Raw genomic sequence first — 16,261 nt, forward strand, 5'->3', positions numbered from 1 at the left:
TTCTGAGGCCAAGAAAGCCTCAAACCATATGATGAGAAGTACAGCTGGAGTGTGTTTTATGTTGGGCCATTAGCACAGCGGGCTCTGCTGCTGAACTGGGGTGGGGGGTTAGGCCCCAGTAAGCACTGGGGTGTGACTGGGGGAAGCACTTACCTGGTCCTCCTTCCCTGCAGGCAACTCTACACCTGAGGAAACGGTTGCTCTCCTGGTCCGGGCCGGCCTCTTTGACACCGCCATCACCCTGTGCCAAACGTTCAAGCTGCCCTTGACACCCATCTTTGAGGGACTCACTTTCAAGTACGTAGCGAGCTCCTCCCTGCCTCGGGTGACGCGCGGCTGGAGGGACGTGCGCTGCATGATGCTTGGCAGGGCGCAGCTTGCAGCTCCCCAGGGTCAGAAGCCTGCACTGCCCTGACCTGTCTGCTCGCCGTGGCTGCTAACGCTGTGCACAGCCTCAGCAGCTGCCGGCTCAGTGGTTTTGAGGTGGAACTTGCTCTTCACTTCTGAAAAGGAAAAATAAGGGAGCCTTGCTGAGCCGGTAGTGGAGGGGAGAGATTTCTCCCTGGTGTCATGGGAGAGAGCTGGCATCTGACAGTCGCAGGTGATCCCAAGCCAGGCACAACCCTCATCTGGACACCGTCCTGGTGAGCTGGCTGACAGCATGTTCCTGCTGTTGCCCAGTGAGATCCTTACAGGAGACTTGCTCAGGCTGTTGAGAGGCTCTCAGTCAGCGGTTGGCAGAGTGCTTGCTCTTCTGTCTGATCCCTGTGCTGGCCATTTGCTCTCATGCCCGGTCGCTGGCGCCAGGATTCCTCTCCTTCACCTCTCCGTGCTTACGGAAGATGTATTGTGACTGCAGAGTTGTCCAGGAGCTCTGCTGTGACCTGTTCCTGTGGCTGGATGCACTGAGGGCATCTCTTACCCAGGCTCAGGCCCTAAAGTTTGCTAACATCACAGTCGTCGTTAATTCCTCTCTGGCACTTAGAGCAGCTTAGAAATTGCGCTAATAGCCGCCTTTTCCTGCCAAGCCAGCTAATTCATAGCTGTTGCTTGGGAATAGTCTTGTGAGGGTGCTTTTGGTGCTCGCAGCTGTGGCAAGACAGGGTGAAAGAGCTGGGCTCTGAAGGCACCCACCTTTTGCACTGCTTTGTCTTGCAGGTGCATCAAGCTGCAGCTGGGAGGGGAGGCAGCGCAGGCAGAGGCCTGGGACTGGCTAGCAGCAAACCAGCTCTCCTCCCTGGTTACCACCAAGGAGTCCAGGTAGGTCCTTGGCTGTGGAGGGAGAATGAGAGTAATTTCTGGAGGTAAAAGCCTTGTGGGAATCCAGAGGGTCACAGGTTCATAAAACACCCTTGAAGCAGACCTGTGGGACTGGGACAGGGGAAGAGCTGTGCTTCCACGCTGTCACCGTGCTCTCCCCAGCCTGCTTTGCTGCACCTTGAGTGCACATGTTGAACCCGAGCAGCGGGACAGGTCCCCTGGAGCACGCAGTGGCCTCACAGACAGTCGCAGGGGCTGCTGGCACAGGTTCCGAGGGGAAATGTTGCCTTGCAGCGCCACAGATGAAGCTTGGCGGCTGCTGTCATCCTATTTGGAGCGTTACCCGTCCCAGAACAGCCTGTACCATCGCTGTGTCATCAACAAGCTCTTGGCGCATGGGATACCTCTGCCCAACTGGCTCATTAACAGCTACAAGGTGAGAACAGGGAGAGCGTCACCGCTCAGCGTGTAGCGCCTGCTGGCCAAAAAACCGCAGCTGTCCCTGAGCTGCCAAATCACCTTTGTTTCTATAAGGTGTTTTTGCTGCAAGCTTCACCCCACCTTCCCATTCCTGGCTCTGGGAACCCACACAGGATGCTTTGTGCCTGGTACTGAGGCTCAGAGCAGGTTCCTCTCCAGCTCCTGGGTGTGTTCCCTGGCTGATGTTTCCCTCTTTGCTTGCAGAAAGTGGATGCTGCTGAGCTTCTGCGTCTCTATCTGAATTACGATCTGCTGGAGGAGGCCGTGGATCTGGTCCTGGAGTACGTAGACGCTGTGCTGGGCAAAGGGCACCAGTATTTTGGAATCGAGGTGAGCTCACCTGCGGCGTGGGATGTGCCACGGATGGTTCATCGGGCCAGATCCCGCTTAGGGTTTGGGTATTGTGCCCACGACTTGCGTGACGGTGCTTCCAGGAGAAATGAGTGTGGATACCCCACCCCAGAGGTGAGGGGGGACCCCTTAGTGGGACCAGTAGGACAAGCAGGTGTTGGGAAATGGCGGCTGGGGGCCTTTTCCTCGCTGTGGCTGCCACAAGCACAACATGACATGAGTGTTCCTCTCCCTTCCAGTTCCCACTGTCTGCCACGGCCCCCATGGTGTGGCTGCCTTACACCGCCATTGACCAGCTGCTCCAGGCGCTGCGGGAGAGCACCACCAACCATTACAATGTCGTGGTAGGTACAGCTGCCCCGGGGAGAGGACGGGTGTTCACAGAACACCCTGCAGAGGGGCTGAGGGGTGGTAGGGACCACCACAGGCTCCTGCCTGAGCAGAAGGAAAAGTGGGAGAGTGGGATGGGGTGGGGAATGCTCATGTCTGACGCCTGCTCTGCCCCTCGCCCAGCTCTATCAGAAGCTGCACGACAAGATGGAGGACTACCAGCAGAAGGTCAGCGTGGCCACCCGCGATCGCCTGTACCGCCGCAACTAGCGGCACCCGCCCGCAGGCCCCCGGCTCTGCCCCGGCACAGCGCCCGCTCCAGGTGATGTCCCCAGAGCGGCCACTGTCCCACCCTGCGCTGGCTCAGCTGGTGGTGCCTTTTTTTACTCATTTTTTTTCCTGTAAATGTCTGGTTTGGGGAGGTGGGGTGGACCTTCAGTGTCTCACATCGCTGTCCCCGCTGGGGGGTGGTTAGAAGGGCGACTGTCACTGCGGCGCTCCTCTCACTCTCATCATGTATCATACGCAGCAGATTTTGGCGTTTCTTTTATTTATTGTTGTGTTTTTGGATGAACTTTAATAAAATCAAAGTGTTATTACAGGCCTGTGTTGGGGATGGGTGCTGTTCCCCAGGCACCCCTGGGAGCACAGCAGAGATTTCAGGGGGGTTGAAGGGCCCCTTCTCACTCTTCTTATCCACAGACCCAGCCCTTTTGTGTAGGGAACTCCCTATAGGACCATGCTGTAGGGCAGTATGGAGCTATGGCTATAGGGTCAAGGGCCAGGACTGCCCCATAGGCCGTGCTATAGGCACCGTGCTATAGGCACCGTGCTATAGGCACCGTGCTATAGGCACCGTGCTATATAGGGTGTGATGGAGCTATAAGCTGTAAGCAAAGAGGAGGCTATAGCTTCTGGGAGCAGCACTATGTTAGGGGATAGGATAGAGCTATGGCCCTGAAGGGCCACACCGTGGTCTATAGGGTAGCGTGGACCTATATGCTAAAGGAGCAGGAGGGGGAGGGAGCCCCCTCTGGGTGCTATAGGCTCCTCGGGCTATAGGTTGCTTATGCTATAGGTATTGGGACCTATAGGCCCTGGGGGCTATAGACACCGTGGGCTGTAGGCTCCTTGGGCTATAGGTGCCATAAGGTATAGGTATCGAGGCTATAGGCTCCATGGGTTGTAGGTTCGCGGGTCAGGCGGGAGCTCTCAGCCCGAGGGGCGGGGCGCGGCAGGAGCCCCGCCCCCATGCGTTCTGACGCATTACGCACGGGCACCGCCCCTCTCCACAACGCCCATCGCGCAGGCGCAGGCGCGGCCGCAGCCCCGAGGCGCCGCCGTTCCCTCCAGCCGCCGCCGCCATGGGGAAGAAATCCCGCGCCGCGCCGGGCCGCCGGCCCATCCTGCAGCTCTCCCCGCCCGGCCCCCGCCGCGACGAGGCGGCCGTGCCGCCGGCCGAGGGGGCCGACTCGGGCTCCGAGCCGGGTAACGGCGGAAGGGGGTGGACAGCGGGAAGGGGGGGGGGGGGGGGTGCCGGGGCCTCACGCTTTGTTGGCGGGGCGCGGCCTTGTGCAGGCCTCGGCGCGGCCTCCTCGTAGCGCCGCGGCCTAGCGGCGGCACCACCGCGGCCGGGGGGCGCCTCCCCGCCCCGAGGCTAACGCTTCTTCCCTCACAGAGGAGCCCGAAGCGGTGGCGGAGCCCCCCCGCAGCGCGCCCAACCCGCCGCCGCCCGCGCCCGCCGCCGTCAAGCCCACAGGTACGAGCCTCTCGGCGGGGGGGGGAGGCGGGAGCGATGTACACACCCCCTTGAAAGTGAATTAGGGGGTGTTCCCCTCTTCTGTTAGGGACGAGTGTCCCCCACCGCCTAATTTTCCTAAAAAACCGGTTTTTTTCTCATAAATTTTTTTTTTTTGGAGGGGGCTGTGGTTGTCTCCCTTTTAATATTTTTTTATAAAGGGGGACAATTAATCTTTCCCTAAGTAATTTCTCTTTAGGACGTGCTTGCCCCCTTTTTAAATTGTTTTCTTAAGCACGTTTTTTTATTTATTACTGAGGTAGGATGCTTACCCCATTTAAGTGCTTTTATCTGGGGTAGCAGGGTGATCACCCCCATTTTTTGGGCAGGGGCAGGATTATTGCTCCAATTTCACTATTTTTGGGCCAGTGGTATGATGTGGGAATCCCCCCAAGTGATTTTTGGTGGGAAGATGGGTTTTCTTTTTAAAAATTTAGGTTAGGAGATGTTTTTTCAGCCAGTTTTGGTTTTTTGGGGGGGTCAGGAAGAGATGATTTTTCATTTCTATCTATTACCATTATTGCCAATTATTACTTTGTAAATAAACTTAATAACTAATATTAAAATCCTGGCATTTGGGGCAGCAGTGACCCCCCCCCCTTTGGTTCTCAGGCAGGATATGATATTCCCCCCCCATTATCTTTTGTTTTTTTAGGGGTGAGGAATTGTTTTTTCTTTCTACTGTTGTTTGGGGACTTTTTTTCTCCGGGGAGGGTATTTCTCACTCCCAGTGTGGTTGGGGGGCTGGTGTGTGTGTACCTCCCCCCATTTTGGGGGTCAGGCGATGTCCCCATGGATGCTTGAAGAGGGAGGGGCGGTGTTTATCCCCTGAATGCCCATGGGCGGGGTGTGCCCGTCCCCCTACACCGGCCTGCTGCTCCCCGTGGGGCTCCTCCCCCCCTCACAGGGTGACAGCGGGACCACCCGGGGTGGGGGTGGGTTGGATCCGCTTCCCTGCAGCAGCAGGAGGAGCCCCGCTGTGCCCCCCACCTCGCTGAGCGTCCCCTGCTCCCCCCGGCCAGGAGGCTTGTGCCTGCTCGGTGCCTATGCCGACAGCGATGACGAGGAGGGTGAGACCCCGGAGAAGTCGGCCCGTTCGGCAGACGCGAACGGCAATAATTCGGCAGACATTGACAGCACGCTGGCAAACTTCCTGGCGGTTAGTGCGGCTCTGGGGAACACGAGGGAAGAGAGGGTGGAGGGGAGTTTTTCCTTTTAAGGGAGGGGGCTAGCGGAAAGAGGGTAGTTTTACAGTCCGAGACATCTCCCGCTGCATGATAAGCGCTTTGCCTCCGCTTTTTGCCTCCCCGTGGGATTTTAATTTCACGTTGGGAACGTTGTTTTTGCAGGAGATCGATGCCATCACGGCTCCTCCGCAGCCCACCGAGCCCGCTTCCGCACCGCCTCCCACGCCTCCCCGCCCCGAGCCGAAGGAGTCAGGCTCAGGCCAGTCCTCAAGCACCGCCAACGGCGCGAGCTCCACGCCGGCCCCGGAGTGGCAGTACGACACGCAGTGCTCGCTGGCGGGAGGTGAGCACCTCGCCGATCCCAGGTGGCAGGGCTTGTCCCCACTGCACCCATCTCGGGGGGCCCCTGTCCCACACTTTGCTCACTGAAGGGAGTTGAAAGCAGTGACAAACGGTTGCCAATGGGGGAAAAATGGGGGTGGTGGCTGCTGGGTGAACCAGTCGAGTTGGTGGTGGGATGCAGTCCCGTGGGTGACGGCCTGTCCTTGTTCCCCCCCCGGCAGTGGGCGAGCTGGAGATGGGTGACTGGCAGGAGGTGTGGGATGAGAACACCGGCTGCTACTATTACTGGAACACCCAGAGCAACGAGGTGACCTGGGAGCTGCCACAGTACCTGGCGACACAGGTCCAGGGCCTTCAGCACTACCAGCACAGGTGGGCGAGACACACACCCCCCCAGCCCCACAAGGGGAGGCGTCAGGACGTTGGCCCCAAGTCCGCCCTTCACCCCCTTTCCTCTTCCTCAGCAGCACCGCGGCAGGCGCCAACGGTGGCTTCGTAGCAGCTGCCGAGCTGTACCCCCAGGAGAAGGGAGCCACCCCAGGCAGCGTCAGCCGGGGGGCCAGCCTTGCCAAGCGGGAGGTGAAGAAGGTCAGTCAGACGGGTCGAGCGCTGGATTCTGGTTGCCACGGGGCTTGTAGGCACTCCTTTGGGCTTTATTTGCAGTGGGTGGGTCACTCTGCTCCGTTTGCAACCCAAAGAGGGGCCCTGTCAGCACTGGGCTGCCTGGGCTCCTTCCTCTGCGGGCTGCGGTCTCCTTCGCTGCTTGGGGAAGGTGGCTGGGGCGAGGGGGCAGGGAGCTGCGGCTGCTGCCGGAAAGCTTACGTGGGGCTCGACCTGCAGGAAGTAAATGAAGGCGTGCAGGCCCTCTCCAACAGCGAGGAGGAGAAGAAAGGCGTGGCTGCCGCCCTCCTGGCACCACTCCTGCCTGATGTGGTGAAGGAGGAAGAGGAGCGCTGGAGGAGAAAGGTGATCTGCAAAGAGGAGGTTGAGCCGCCCCCAGAAGAGGAGGCAAAAGCAGAAGAGGCAGCAGCTGCTCCCGAAGAGCCGGAGCCCAGCAGGGATCCCCTGGAAGACACGCTGCAGGAGGATCTGTGCAGCGTGGTGCAGTCGGGGGAGAGTGCTGAGGAGGAGGAGGAGCAAGACACCCTCGAGCTGGAGATGGTGCTGGAGAGAAAGAAGGTAGGGAGGAACATTTTTGTCATGGAAATGAGGCTGTACGTGCAGCTGAGGAGTAGCTGGAAATAAACTGGGAGCAGCAGGCGTTTGCCTCTCTGTCCTGCTTCCTTGGGGGGAGCGACCCTGCGTTTCCCAAGCTGCTGCTATGCAGGTCTGTATAGAATCATAGAATGTCCTGTGAAGGGACCCACGAGGACCATCGAGCCCCGCTTCTGTCCCCGCACAGGACACCCCAAATTCACACCGTGGCTCTGAGGGCCTTGTGCAAGTGCTTCTGGAACATCGCCAGGCTGGTGCCGTGGTGCCTCCCTGGGGGGCCTGTGCCAGGGCTCCACCACCCTCGGGGGGAAGGACCTTCTCCTAACGCTCATCCTAACCCTCCCCTGGCACATCTCCCTGCCATTCCCTTGGGTCCTAGATATAGATCTGGGCCCTAACCAGCTGCAGCTTCCCATGAACGCTCCATGCCGATCAGCAGCCATTGGCAATCTTGCTCCATCTTCACTGCCGTTAACGCGGTGCCCTGATGAGAGCAGCCCTTTGCTCTTCTTTCGTGGGTGACTCGTAACTGCCACTGCTCTTCGGGGGAGGCTCAGGTCCCTGAAGTGCCGCTCACTGTCACATCTCTTGGCAGGCAGAGCTGCGCGCTTTGGAGGAAGGCGATGGCAGCGTTTCGGGCTCCAGCCCACTCTCCGATGGGAGCCAGTCAGCCTCGCAGGATGCAACCCGCAGGCTGGCCTCCAAGCGAGGGAAATGGAAACTGTTTGTTGGAGCTGCCAGCCCTGAATCTGCAAGTCGAGGCTCCAGCAAAGTGGGCCGGGAAAGCCCGGAAGCAGGAGAAGCAGGTAATTGGAAAGGCTCCCTTTGGAGGGAGGAGCGGGTATTTGGAAAGGCCGCGGCCCTCTCCCACCGGGGTCTCCTTTCCCCGAAGATGCGCGGGGTGCCTGGAGCCCACGGAGCCCCGCGCGGCACGTAGAGGAGCCGGGATGGGCGGTGAGGTACGTGTGCTGGGCAGGGGACAGGCCCAGAGGGGCGGCTGTCACCGCTGTCACGTAGCCGAGCTCGCAGGCCAGCAGCGCAAGTCTCACGGGCTCAGGGCAGTGTGGGGATAAGCTGACGCTCTGCCAGATCCTCTCCTTTATCATATAATTAAAGAAAATAAACAGGAGAGTGTCTACATCCAGCACTGCATCAGGAAGATAAATAGGAGAGTGCCCCTACTCCATGCTTTATCAGGAGAAGGAGCACAGGAGCATGATAATGGCAGTGTCACGTCCCGCCACCTTCTGCTTTCCTCCCAGCATTACAAATCCAAACCGTGGTACATGGGGAACTCTCACCTTCCTCTTTTCAAGTTGTGTTTCTAAACTGCCTGGTAACAGCTGCCAAATTAAGGCAGACGAGCTGTTCCCCGAGAGCTGCTCCGGCTCTGCGCTTGTTGGTGCGTAGGAGACATAAGGCAGGATCTTGCTGCGAGGAAGACCTGGTTCACATAAAGGTTGTTTGAGACTGGGTTGTATCACTTGAGCAACAACAACCCCTCGGCAGAGCTCGTGTTCCTGTCAGCGCTCTGCTTTCCCACGGTGTGGCCATGGTCTTTCAGAGACCATTGTCAAATACACATTAAGAGCAGTTCCGTGGATGTTGCAGAGTGCTGTATAAGTTTATTACCTTGGGGATATCACATGGTCGTGGCTGTTAATGCTCTGCTACAGCCTGTGCTTTGCTGCGTGGAGCGAGCCTCCATCCTCCCCAGCCCCTCCAGAGCTGCATTGGCCGCGGCGTTTGAGAGAGCAGCCTGTGCCTGGCAGCCCTGACTCCCAGATGTGCCAGTCCCTCCCCGGCACGAGGCTTCAGGCCGGCTGCAAAGAGGGAGGCAGCCCCTCTGGCATACGAAGCTGGCCGAATGAGAGGCAGCTGCTTCTCCCAGGAAAAAACGGTCCAAATGCACCCTGAGCCCAGAGCAGGCTGCATCCTGCTGAAGTGGGAGACAGTGCCCGCCCCAAAGCAGGGTTGACATGGCCCTAATGCACATCTGCTTTGGGCAGAGCGTGATCTGGACAGCAGGCCTGGCGTTAAATCGGTGGCATTGTTTGTCCAGGTGGCTCCGAGGGCTGGTTTTGCTGGAGGGCTTTTCCTCGTGCCTCTCGGGCTCATGAGCGGCACGTCCCTTGACTTGAGCCAGCTCTTCCCAGCAGTGCTGGTTTCCCACTTACCTGGGGAACAGGAAGCTGTTACTCTAAAATAACTGGTTTAAAGTTGAGAACCCTGCTGCTGGAGGGTGACTGCAGGAACTGGCCTGCCCTTGGGCACCTGGGCGTGCCAGGAATGTGGGGTTTTGTTTTCCTGAGGGCTTTCGGTAGGAGTCCCTCCAAAACTTGCCTCCCTGGAATTTGTCACACAGACAGTGCGTTAATCTCCGCTGTCCTGGGTCACGGCTGAGGTGAAACCTTACAGTCTTGACAACTTTTTTGGGCGCTCTTTGGTCTTTGACAATTGTCTCGACTTATCTAATCCTCCATACTTTTTATTGACAAATTATTAAACCGCCAGGGTTTAATGATTGCCTGCCAGGCAGTGAGCTGTCTTCATGCTTCCTTAAACCCCTGTGCTCTAGGCTGTTCCTCCTTCCTGCCCTTGCACTGTAGCAGCTGTAATTCTCCACTTCCCACGCTGTCCTTCTGGAAGGACCCCCCCCAATCAAAACACGGAGGCAGTGACCCTCTATCCTTTTTAATTTCAGGCTCTTGTCGCTGGCTGCTGTAGGAAAGAGGCCCCGGCTCTTTCCTTGCCCTCTCCTGCATCGGCTTTGGCTCCCTGGCACGGTGTCTCCAGCCAGCTGTCGGCAGCACAGCGGCAGTGGTGGGAGAAGGGCTCACCTGTCATTTCTTCTCCTGCAGCGGCGAGCACAGAAGCAGCTGATGCGAATTCAGACAAAGAGGCAGAGTCTGAGGAGCCCCAGGAGAAAGCAAAAGCCCAAGGGGCACCAAAAATAGAAGAGGAGGAGCAGGACCTAAAGGTACAGAGATGCAGAGGCACGTGTCGGGGAGATCTGTCCCAGCTCGCGCGAGGGATGTGGCCGGGCACTCGGCAGCTCCCCCAGGCCCTGGCCAGGTCCCTGCTCTCCCAGGGGCTCGCTGTGCCACCGGCAGCACGGAGGGGCGTGCTGGCTCCCTCGGCTGCCTCTGCCACAGGGACGCCTGAGCTCTGAGCTGTGGGTTTGGCCCAGCTGGAGCGACCCTGTGCGCCTCCCGCGCTGCCGGTGGGATGGCACCATAGCCCTGTGGAAGCTCTGAACCTCTGGTCACAGCATGGCTGCGAGAACAGCTTGTCCTGGCCCTATGAAAGAAAGGCCGTGCAGGATTGGGAGCCTCTCTGCAGCCTGGCATCCTGTCTCCAGCAGGAGCCAGCAGCAAAGGCTTAAAAGTGCTTAAAAAAAATTGCAAATAAGATGAAAAAAAGAAAAGGGGGTGCGGTGGGGATAAAAACTGAGCCCTGGGTCTGGTCATGAGAGAGAGCAAACACTTTTGTCTTGACTTTCTTTTCACCAATAACGATATTACAGTCCTCTGGCACCTGCCTGGTCAGTCATCCCGTTTCCAGGCTGAAGATTCCTCGTCCGTAGTCTCTCCTTGTGTGGAGGCTGCCGGTACCTGTCGCTTCACCCGGCATGACTTTTTAAAGTTGTTAGATGCAAATTGGGGAAACCCTGGGGATTTCTACAGCATTGTGCTGATATTTTCTCTTCCGAGCCTTGGTTTGCTCTTTTTGGCTGTGGCTGAACGATTCCCAGAGCCCCATCTGGAGCCGTAGTGGTGACATGTGGAGCTACAGGCTCTGGGTGACAGTTAACATGGAGTGAGAGGGAGATCTTTTCTATTTGTCCTTTTGATTCCCTGGTCACTCGTTACCCTGAGATCTCTTGCAGCGTTAAATTTAGCTCCTGAGTAACTCTGTTTCGTTAGCAAATGTTGCCACCTCCCTGTGCCAGATGGTTTACGGATGGGGAATTGCCGGCTCATGGTAGAACCCCAGTGGAAACCTGCAGCGAAAGCTGACCTCTGGTCCTGCCCTCATTTTCCATCATTTAATCATTTTTCTAGTGTGAAAGGGAAGGGCTTCCTCATTGTCCTTGTGACAGATTTAGCATCTCCCGTAAAAGAACTCTAGCAGAGTTTTGAGATGTGATGTTCCCCTGCTCAAAACCACAGAGCCTTCTCTCAGTATAGCATCTACATGAGGCTTGTCTGAGTTTTTTTAATTTAATTTATTAAAAAAAAAAAAAAAAAAGCCCACAGCAGGGCCACGCTCGTTGGCTGCCGTGCCCCCGATGGCTGACGAAAGCCTTTTAAGCTGTCACGTTTGCTGTCCCCTTTTCTCCTGGTACTGGCGGTGCCCTGTGACGGACTGTGTGCTGTAGCGTGGTGCTTTTCCATGCAGGATCCCTTTAGAGCTGTTGGAGGAATGCCATCTCCTCGGGTAATCGGTACCGTTTGCTTCATCGGTTCGGGGTAATCTCTATTCTGCCGGCTCTCTGGTTTGCAGGAGATCTGGCGGGTCCTCCACTGCGAAGTCACCCTCTGCTGTGGGATCTTCCCTGGCTTCTCCATAGCCACGTTAACATGGGAATTCATTTCCCTGCCTCGGGCTTCTCTAGTGTTGCTTGTCTGTCTGACCCGCGCCCCTCTCTGGAGGCAGACGCTGTGTTGTTGGCTTTGGGGACCTTCCAGAGCCTCTTCTGAAGAGCAAAGAGAAAAAAGAGATTTTTTTAGAGCCCTCCTTAAAGCAATCATGATGCCGCTTGTAGGCGTCTGCCCCGTTTCTGCTCTCGATTGCTTTCCGCCTTGTAGCTGCTTTCATGCAGTCCCCTCAGTCAGGGGGATCGGCACAGGGGATCCCCGTGTCCCCACGCTGTGCCTGAATTGGAGGTTTGACTCCTGCGGGACACTGGGGTTGAGTAATGGTGGTCGCTGCGGGCTGGCCTGAATTGTAACGTAGATATTGTCTTTGCTCAGGAGTAAATCCAGAGCTGCTCCCCTTCTCCTGCGCTTTCCAGCTAGTTCCTCTGGAAAGTGGCGATTTATGAAGCCTGAAATTATATCCTGGCCCATTTCCTTCAGGAAATGGTTGAAGTATTGTATTTAACGCTTTCTGCCCTGGTGATTTGCTCTGCTGTAACTCCAGAGCTCGAAGCAGACTGAGCCTGTACCCTCCTTTGGCCGGTTTGGAGCCGTGACCGCGCTGAGAAGCGCTGGGGGCTGCAGCGGGGAGCAGGGCAGGGTCCGCACAAAGGAGCTGCTGTTCGCTGGCACCTCCCGCGGCTACGGAGGAGGTCTCGTCCTGCCACCCCAAACCGACCCCGTCCAGGTGGTAGCAGGGCTTAAAGGAGGGGGTGACAGACGCACACATTGAGGGTGGCATGTCCCAGTCCCGCCGGGCTGAGGGGCTGCAGGCGGTCCCGAGTCCTGTTCGCCGGGGAAGGCCTCGAACCGCGGGGCTGCAGCTGCCCGGTGACACTGCCCGAGGGCGGCTCTTTACTCTCCCCTTTTTCCCTGGCAGTTTCAGATCGGAGAGCTGGCAAATACTCTGACTAGTAAATTGGAGTTCCTGGGCATCAACAGACAATCTATCTCCAACTTCCACATGTTGCTGTTGCAGACAGAGGTAACCGAGCCTTCGCCCCTCGCTCCGGCCTTCTGTTCTGAAGCGGATCAAATACTGTCCGCCGCTCGAGCGCCGGTGCTGCGTGAACCTCGTGGCCGCGGCGGCGCCGCACCGCGCGCCCGCCTGCCTCCTGCAGGGCCCTTCCTCCGCGGGGGGCGAGCATGGCTTTGCGTGGAGGCGGTGTCTTCCTCCTGGGCCCCCCCGAGTCCCGTGCCGTAAGGGAACCTCCCGGACCTCGAGTCCTGTCCCGAGGGCCGCTTGCAGCCTCCCTCAACGGCTTCCCCCGGTTCTTGCCCTCTAGACCCGCATTGCAGACTGGCGAGAAGGTGCTCTCAATGGAAACTACCTCAAACGCAAACTCCAAGACGCAGCCGAACAGCTAAAACAATACGAAATAAACGCCACCCCTAAAGGCTGGTCCTGCCACTGGGACAGGTACGCGCTCTCCTACCTTTCTCACCTTTCATCTCTGACATCTCAGACATGATTTGTGACCATCACCACCTGACGACGTGGCGCCGTCCCTCTCGGAGACTGAGAGCAGCTTCTGTTAGCAGTGCTGGGCAGGCAGAGAAACATCCGGCACTCGCAGAGTTTGGGCCAGCCACCAAACTGGAGGATCCAAACGGAGTGCTCAGTGCTTTGAGACGGAGCTGATTCCCTGATCGGACAGAGCTGGTTTTCACTCTCGCGAGTGTAAAGCGCTGTGGAGGGCGGGCCTGGGGGGTCGCGCATGCGAGAGCTCTGTGAACTTTGCAGGATCTCTGGATCACCTCTTCTGACCAACAGCTCTGACAAAGGACAAACTTCAACTCATCGACGGAATGAAGAACAAGATTTCTGTCTCCTGCCAGCAGGTCAGACCCAAACATTTCTTTGTCTATTTGGCTTTCTTGATTAATTTTCCTTTGTTTGAAATCTTTGCTCTTTTGTTTTTCAGCTCCCAGATCCGCTCCCTCTCTCTAGCATTCACTGTGTGTTTGACACCAAGAGTTCTCATAAAAGCGACCTCCGCGCACCACGGGGTAGGGGGGCAGCCGCTTCTCTCCATTGGGCTGTTCCCCGGTGCCTCTTCTTGGAGGGCGACTTTTCAGCCAAGGCGGCGGCTGAAAGTCCCGATGCTAGCGAGACGTCGCTCTGCTGCGCGCTGGCCTGCTTTCTCAGCCCTCCCCTCCCTCAGAGCGGGGGGCTCAGGGCGACGTTCACGCAGCCAGCAATGCAAATAGCTTTGAGCGAGCCGGCTCGGGTCTCTCCTGCCTCTGTCCTCAAAGTTGTTTGTTGCGTTTGGGAGAGCGGCAGCCCTGCTGCAGAGGGTCTTCCCTGCGAGAGCGCACCGCTGTCGTGGGCAGGCCCGCCTCGGAGTGTCGGTGGCGGGGGAGGGAATCTGAAGCCTCCTTCTCTTTCTTGTGATTTAGGGAGCATAGACGCTATTTCTATGTTAACGAGCGTTCAGGAGAGTCGCAATGGGAGTTCCCCGACGGGGAGGACGAAGAGGAGGGACAGCGGACCACCGACAGAAAAGCCGACGGTCCTCCTAAACCACCTCCAAAAGACAAAGGAGAGCGCGCCGGGGACCCTGCCGAGCGCTCCGCAGGTACAGCGCCGGGGCGGGAAGGGCAGGGGGGGAGGCTGCGGTTGCGGGGGGTCCTGGCCCCAAAGTGGGGTGTCATGGGGCCACACTGAGCGCTGTGGCGCTGGTCTCCCTCCCCGGGCAGCTCGTGGAAGCCGGGATGAGCGCCGCCTCCCATGTCTGAGCTGTCCCCATCGGTTTTGGGCATCGCAGCGGTGCCGGGGAAGGTGGCGTGCAGCTCGTCGTTCAAGCCCATGGCCCGAGCTCTGCCTGCCCGCTCCCAGGCGGGGCGCTGGCAGGGAGGCAGCGGGCAGGAGCAGGCAGCGGGGTCCGTAGCCTGGGTTTTCAAGCCTGTGTCAATATGTATTCTTCAGGCTCCCTTTGTAAAGAATCCTTCTCAGGCCAAGTTCCTGCTACGTCTCTCATGCCGCTCACTCCATTTTGGACTCTGCTTCAGTCCTCTGTCCCGGTCCTCCAACCTCCCTTGCCTTTGGAAATGCCTCCGCCGCCTCCGCCTCCGCCGGACTCGCCCCCGCCGCCGCCCCCGCCGCCCCCACCTCCCGGAGAAGATGGTGAGATTCAGGAAGTGGAGATGGAAGATGAGGGGGGCGAGGAGCCGCCCGCCCCGGGAACGGAGGAAGATGCTCCCCTGAAGCCTCTCCTGCGCCCAGCTGCCAGCAGCAGCCAGGTGAGCAGCGGTGCCGGCAGCCAGGCGAAGCCGGGGCTCAGCCGGTCCAACCGTGCCACCCCCGGCACATCTGAACCCAGGGAGGGGGCATGGAAGGGCGCTCGTTTGGCCCTCCCAGCTCAGTGCTCACGTCGGCGCTCTCTTCCAGGGTGCCGTTGAACCGAGCCTGGCCCCGCTGCTCTCAGCCAAGCCTCAGAAGAGGAAAGCCGTGGAGATGAACCCAGGGCTGATGCAGCGAACAGCCACCATCGGCAGCTGCCCTGTCATCTACAGCCAGCCCCTGATGGCCGCCGGCAAGTACCAGCCTCCGGCCGTGCCACTCGCCTCCCTGAGGCCCCGCCAGCGGCTGCAGGGCGAGATCCAGGGCCGCCCCAACCTCCGCATGGCGCCAGGCCACGCCGGCCCCCAGCCCACCGCGCTAGGCCTGCAGTCCGGCTACCTGGGTGTGACGGCGCCCGCCGCGCCTTCCGTCATGAGCTACTCGGAGTGCGCCGCGCCCGTCAGCCTGGCCGCTGCCGCCGTGCAGCCAGCCGCAGTGCGAGGAGCCCTGCCCGCTGCCAGCACCACCGACCAGCCACCACCCCCACCGCCCCCCCAGACGCCCCCACCTCCTGCCCCCAAGGCACCGCCGCCGCCGGAGAAGGAGAAGCCGAGGAAGGGGCGGAAGGACAAGGTAGGAGGGTGTTCTCACACCGGTCCCTCACCTGGGCGCACTCTCGTCCCTCTCCAACCACCCTCACCGCGGCCTGTTGCGTTTCTGGCACAGGGCAAGAAGGGCAAGACGAAGATGCCATCGTTAGTAAAGAAGTGGCAGAGCATCCAGCGAGAGCTGGATGAGGAGGAGAACTCCAGCTCCAGCGAGGAGGACCGGGAAACCACCGCCCAGCGGCGCATCGAGGAGTGGAAGCAGCAGCAGCTAATGAGGTACGGACACTGGGAGGCTGCCCTGGCGCTGGCAGCGCTTCCCCGTGGCAGAGAGTGGGTTTCCCATCTCCAGCCCCACGGAGGGGGCACGCAAGGGTGGTGGGGAGCATCACCTTGCGCTTCCCAGCCACTGACACCCCTCTTTGTCCCCGTAGTGGCATGGCGGAGAGGAACGCCAACTTCGAGGCGCTGCCGGAGGATTGGCGAGCGCGGCTGAAACGGAGGAAAACCGCGTCGAGCACATGAGGCACGCCGTGCTCTTTTTTTCTTTTTTTTTTTTTTTTCTTTTTTTTTTGGGGGGGGGTGGGGGGTGGTTTTTTTACAGATGTACAGTTCAGAGCCCTTCACTTGACAGTTGTCCAATAAATTGTAGCAGTTTGGGACGTGCTGTCTGCTTTTGTGGGTTCTGGCCTTGCTCCTGCTGCGGGGGCGGTTTGGGGCCAGCACGTGGGGTGGCCTTGGCTCGGGCTGACTCCGTGGGGGGGCCCTTT

The 16,261-nt window shown here is 58.8% G+C and overlaps 2 protein-coding genes across 5 annotated transcripts in view; both read left to right on the forward strand.

The window, feature by feature from the left end:
• Window positions 1–3,022, forward strand: part of NUP160 (nucleoporin 160) — a 29,069-nt gene extending 26,047 nt beyond the window's left edge. The window contains exons 30-35 of the mRNA XM_075095059.1: window positions 174–297; window positions 1,159–1,260; window positions 1,555–1,696; window positions 1,945–2,070; window positions 2,331–2,435; window positions 2,605–3,022. Coding sequence (XP_074951160.1) covers window positions 174–297; window positions 1,159–1,260; window positions 1,555–1,696; window positions 1,945–2,070; window positions 2,331–2,435; window positions 2,605–2,691 — 686 coding nt within the window. The 3' untranslated portion in view covers window positions 2,692–3,022. The remainder of the gene's footprint in view (window positions 1–173; window positions 298–1,158; window positions 1,261–1,554; window positions 1,697–1,944; window positions 2,071–2,330; window positions 2,436–2,604) is intronic.
• Window positions 3,023–3,710: 688 nt separating this feature from the next.
• Window positions 3,711–16,160, forward strand: FNBP4 (formin binding protein 4). Of its 4 annotated transcripts, none has more exons than XM_075095080.1 (17): window positions 3,711–3,909; window positions 4,100–4,180; window positions 5,242–5,378; window positions 5,569–5,749; window positions 5,970–6,120; window positions 6,216–6,336; window positions 6,589–6,927; window positions 7,559–7,769; window positions 9,825–9,943; window positions 12,484–12,588; window positions 12,890–13,023; window positions 13,348–13,445; window positions 14,004–14,182; window positions 14,616–14,846; window positions 14,995–15,519; window positions 15,613–15,770; window positions 15,926–16,160. In XM_075095080.1, exons 1-17 carry the CDS (start codon window positions 3,786–3,788, stop codon window positions 16,014–16,016), a joined length of 2,985 nt encoding a protein of 994 aa, XP_074951181.1. In that variant the 5' UTR covers window positions 3,711–3,785; the 3' UTR covers window positions 16,017–16,160. The 4 variants fall into 4 exon arrangements, with proteins under 4 accessions (XP_074951181.1, XP_074951180.1, XP_074951182.1 ...); XM_075095079.1 differs by having other exon boundaries at window positions 3,712–3,909; window positions 6,213–6,336; XM_075095081.1 differs by lacking the exon at window positions 13,348–13,445 and having other exon boundaries at window positions 3,712–3,909; window positions 6,213–6,336; window positions 14,533–14,846; window positions 15,926–16,147.
• Window positions 16,161–16,261: the final 101 nt, after the last annotated feature.

The sequence above is a fragment of the Phalacrocorax aristotelis genome, chromosome 5, assembly GCF_949628215.1.
Source record: "Phalacrocorax aristotelis chromosome 5, bGulAri2.1, whole genome shotgun sequence".
Classification (NCBI taxonomy): Eukaryota; Metazoa; Chordata; class Aves; order Suliformes; family Phalacrocoracidae; genus Phalacrocorax; species Phalacrocorax aristotelis.

What these genes read in the sequence shown, in the direction of transcription:
- FNBP4 (XM_075095079.1), top strand. Translation starts at nt 3,786, where the DNA reads ATGGGGAAGAAATCCCGCGCCGCGCCGGGCCGCCGGCCCATCCTGCAG. An exon ending in CGACTCGGGCTCCGAGCCGG is followed by an intron (nt 3,910 to 4,099) that starts GTAACGGCGGAA and finishes CTTCCCTCACAG; the next exon opens with AGGAGCCCGAAGCGGTGGCG. An exon ending in GGAAGGGGCGGAAGGACAAG is followed by an intron (nt 15,520 to 15,612) that starts GTAGGAGGGTGT and finishes TTTCTGGCACAG; the next exon opens with GGCAAGAAGGGCAAGACGAA.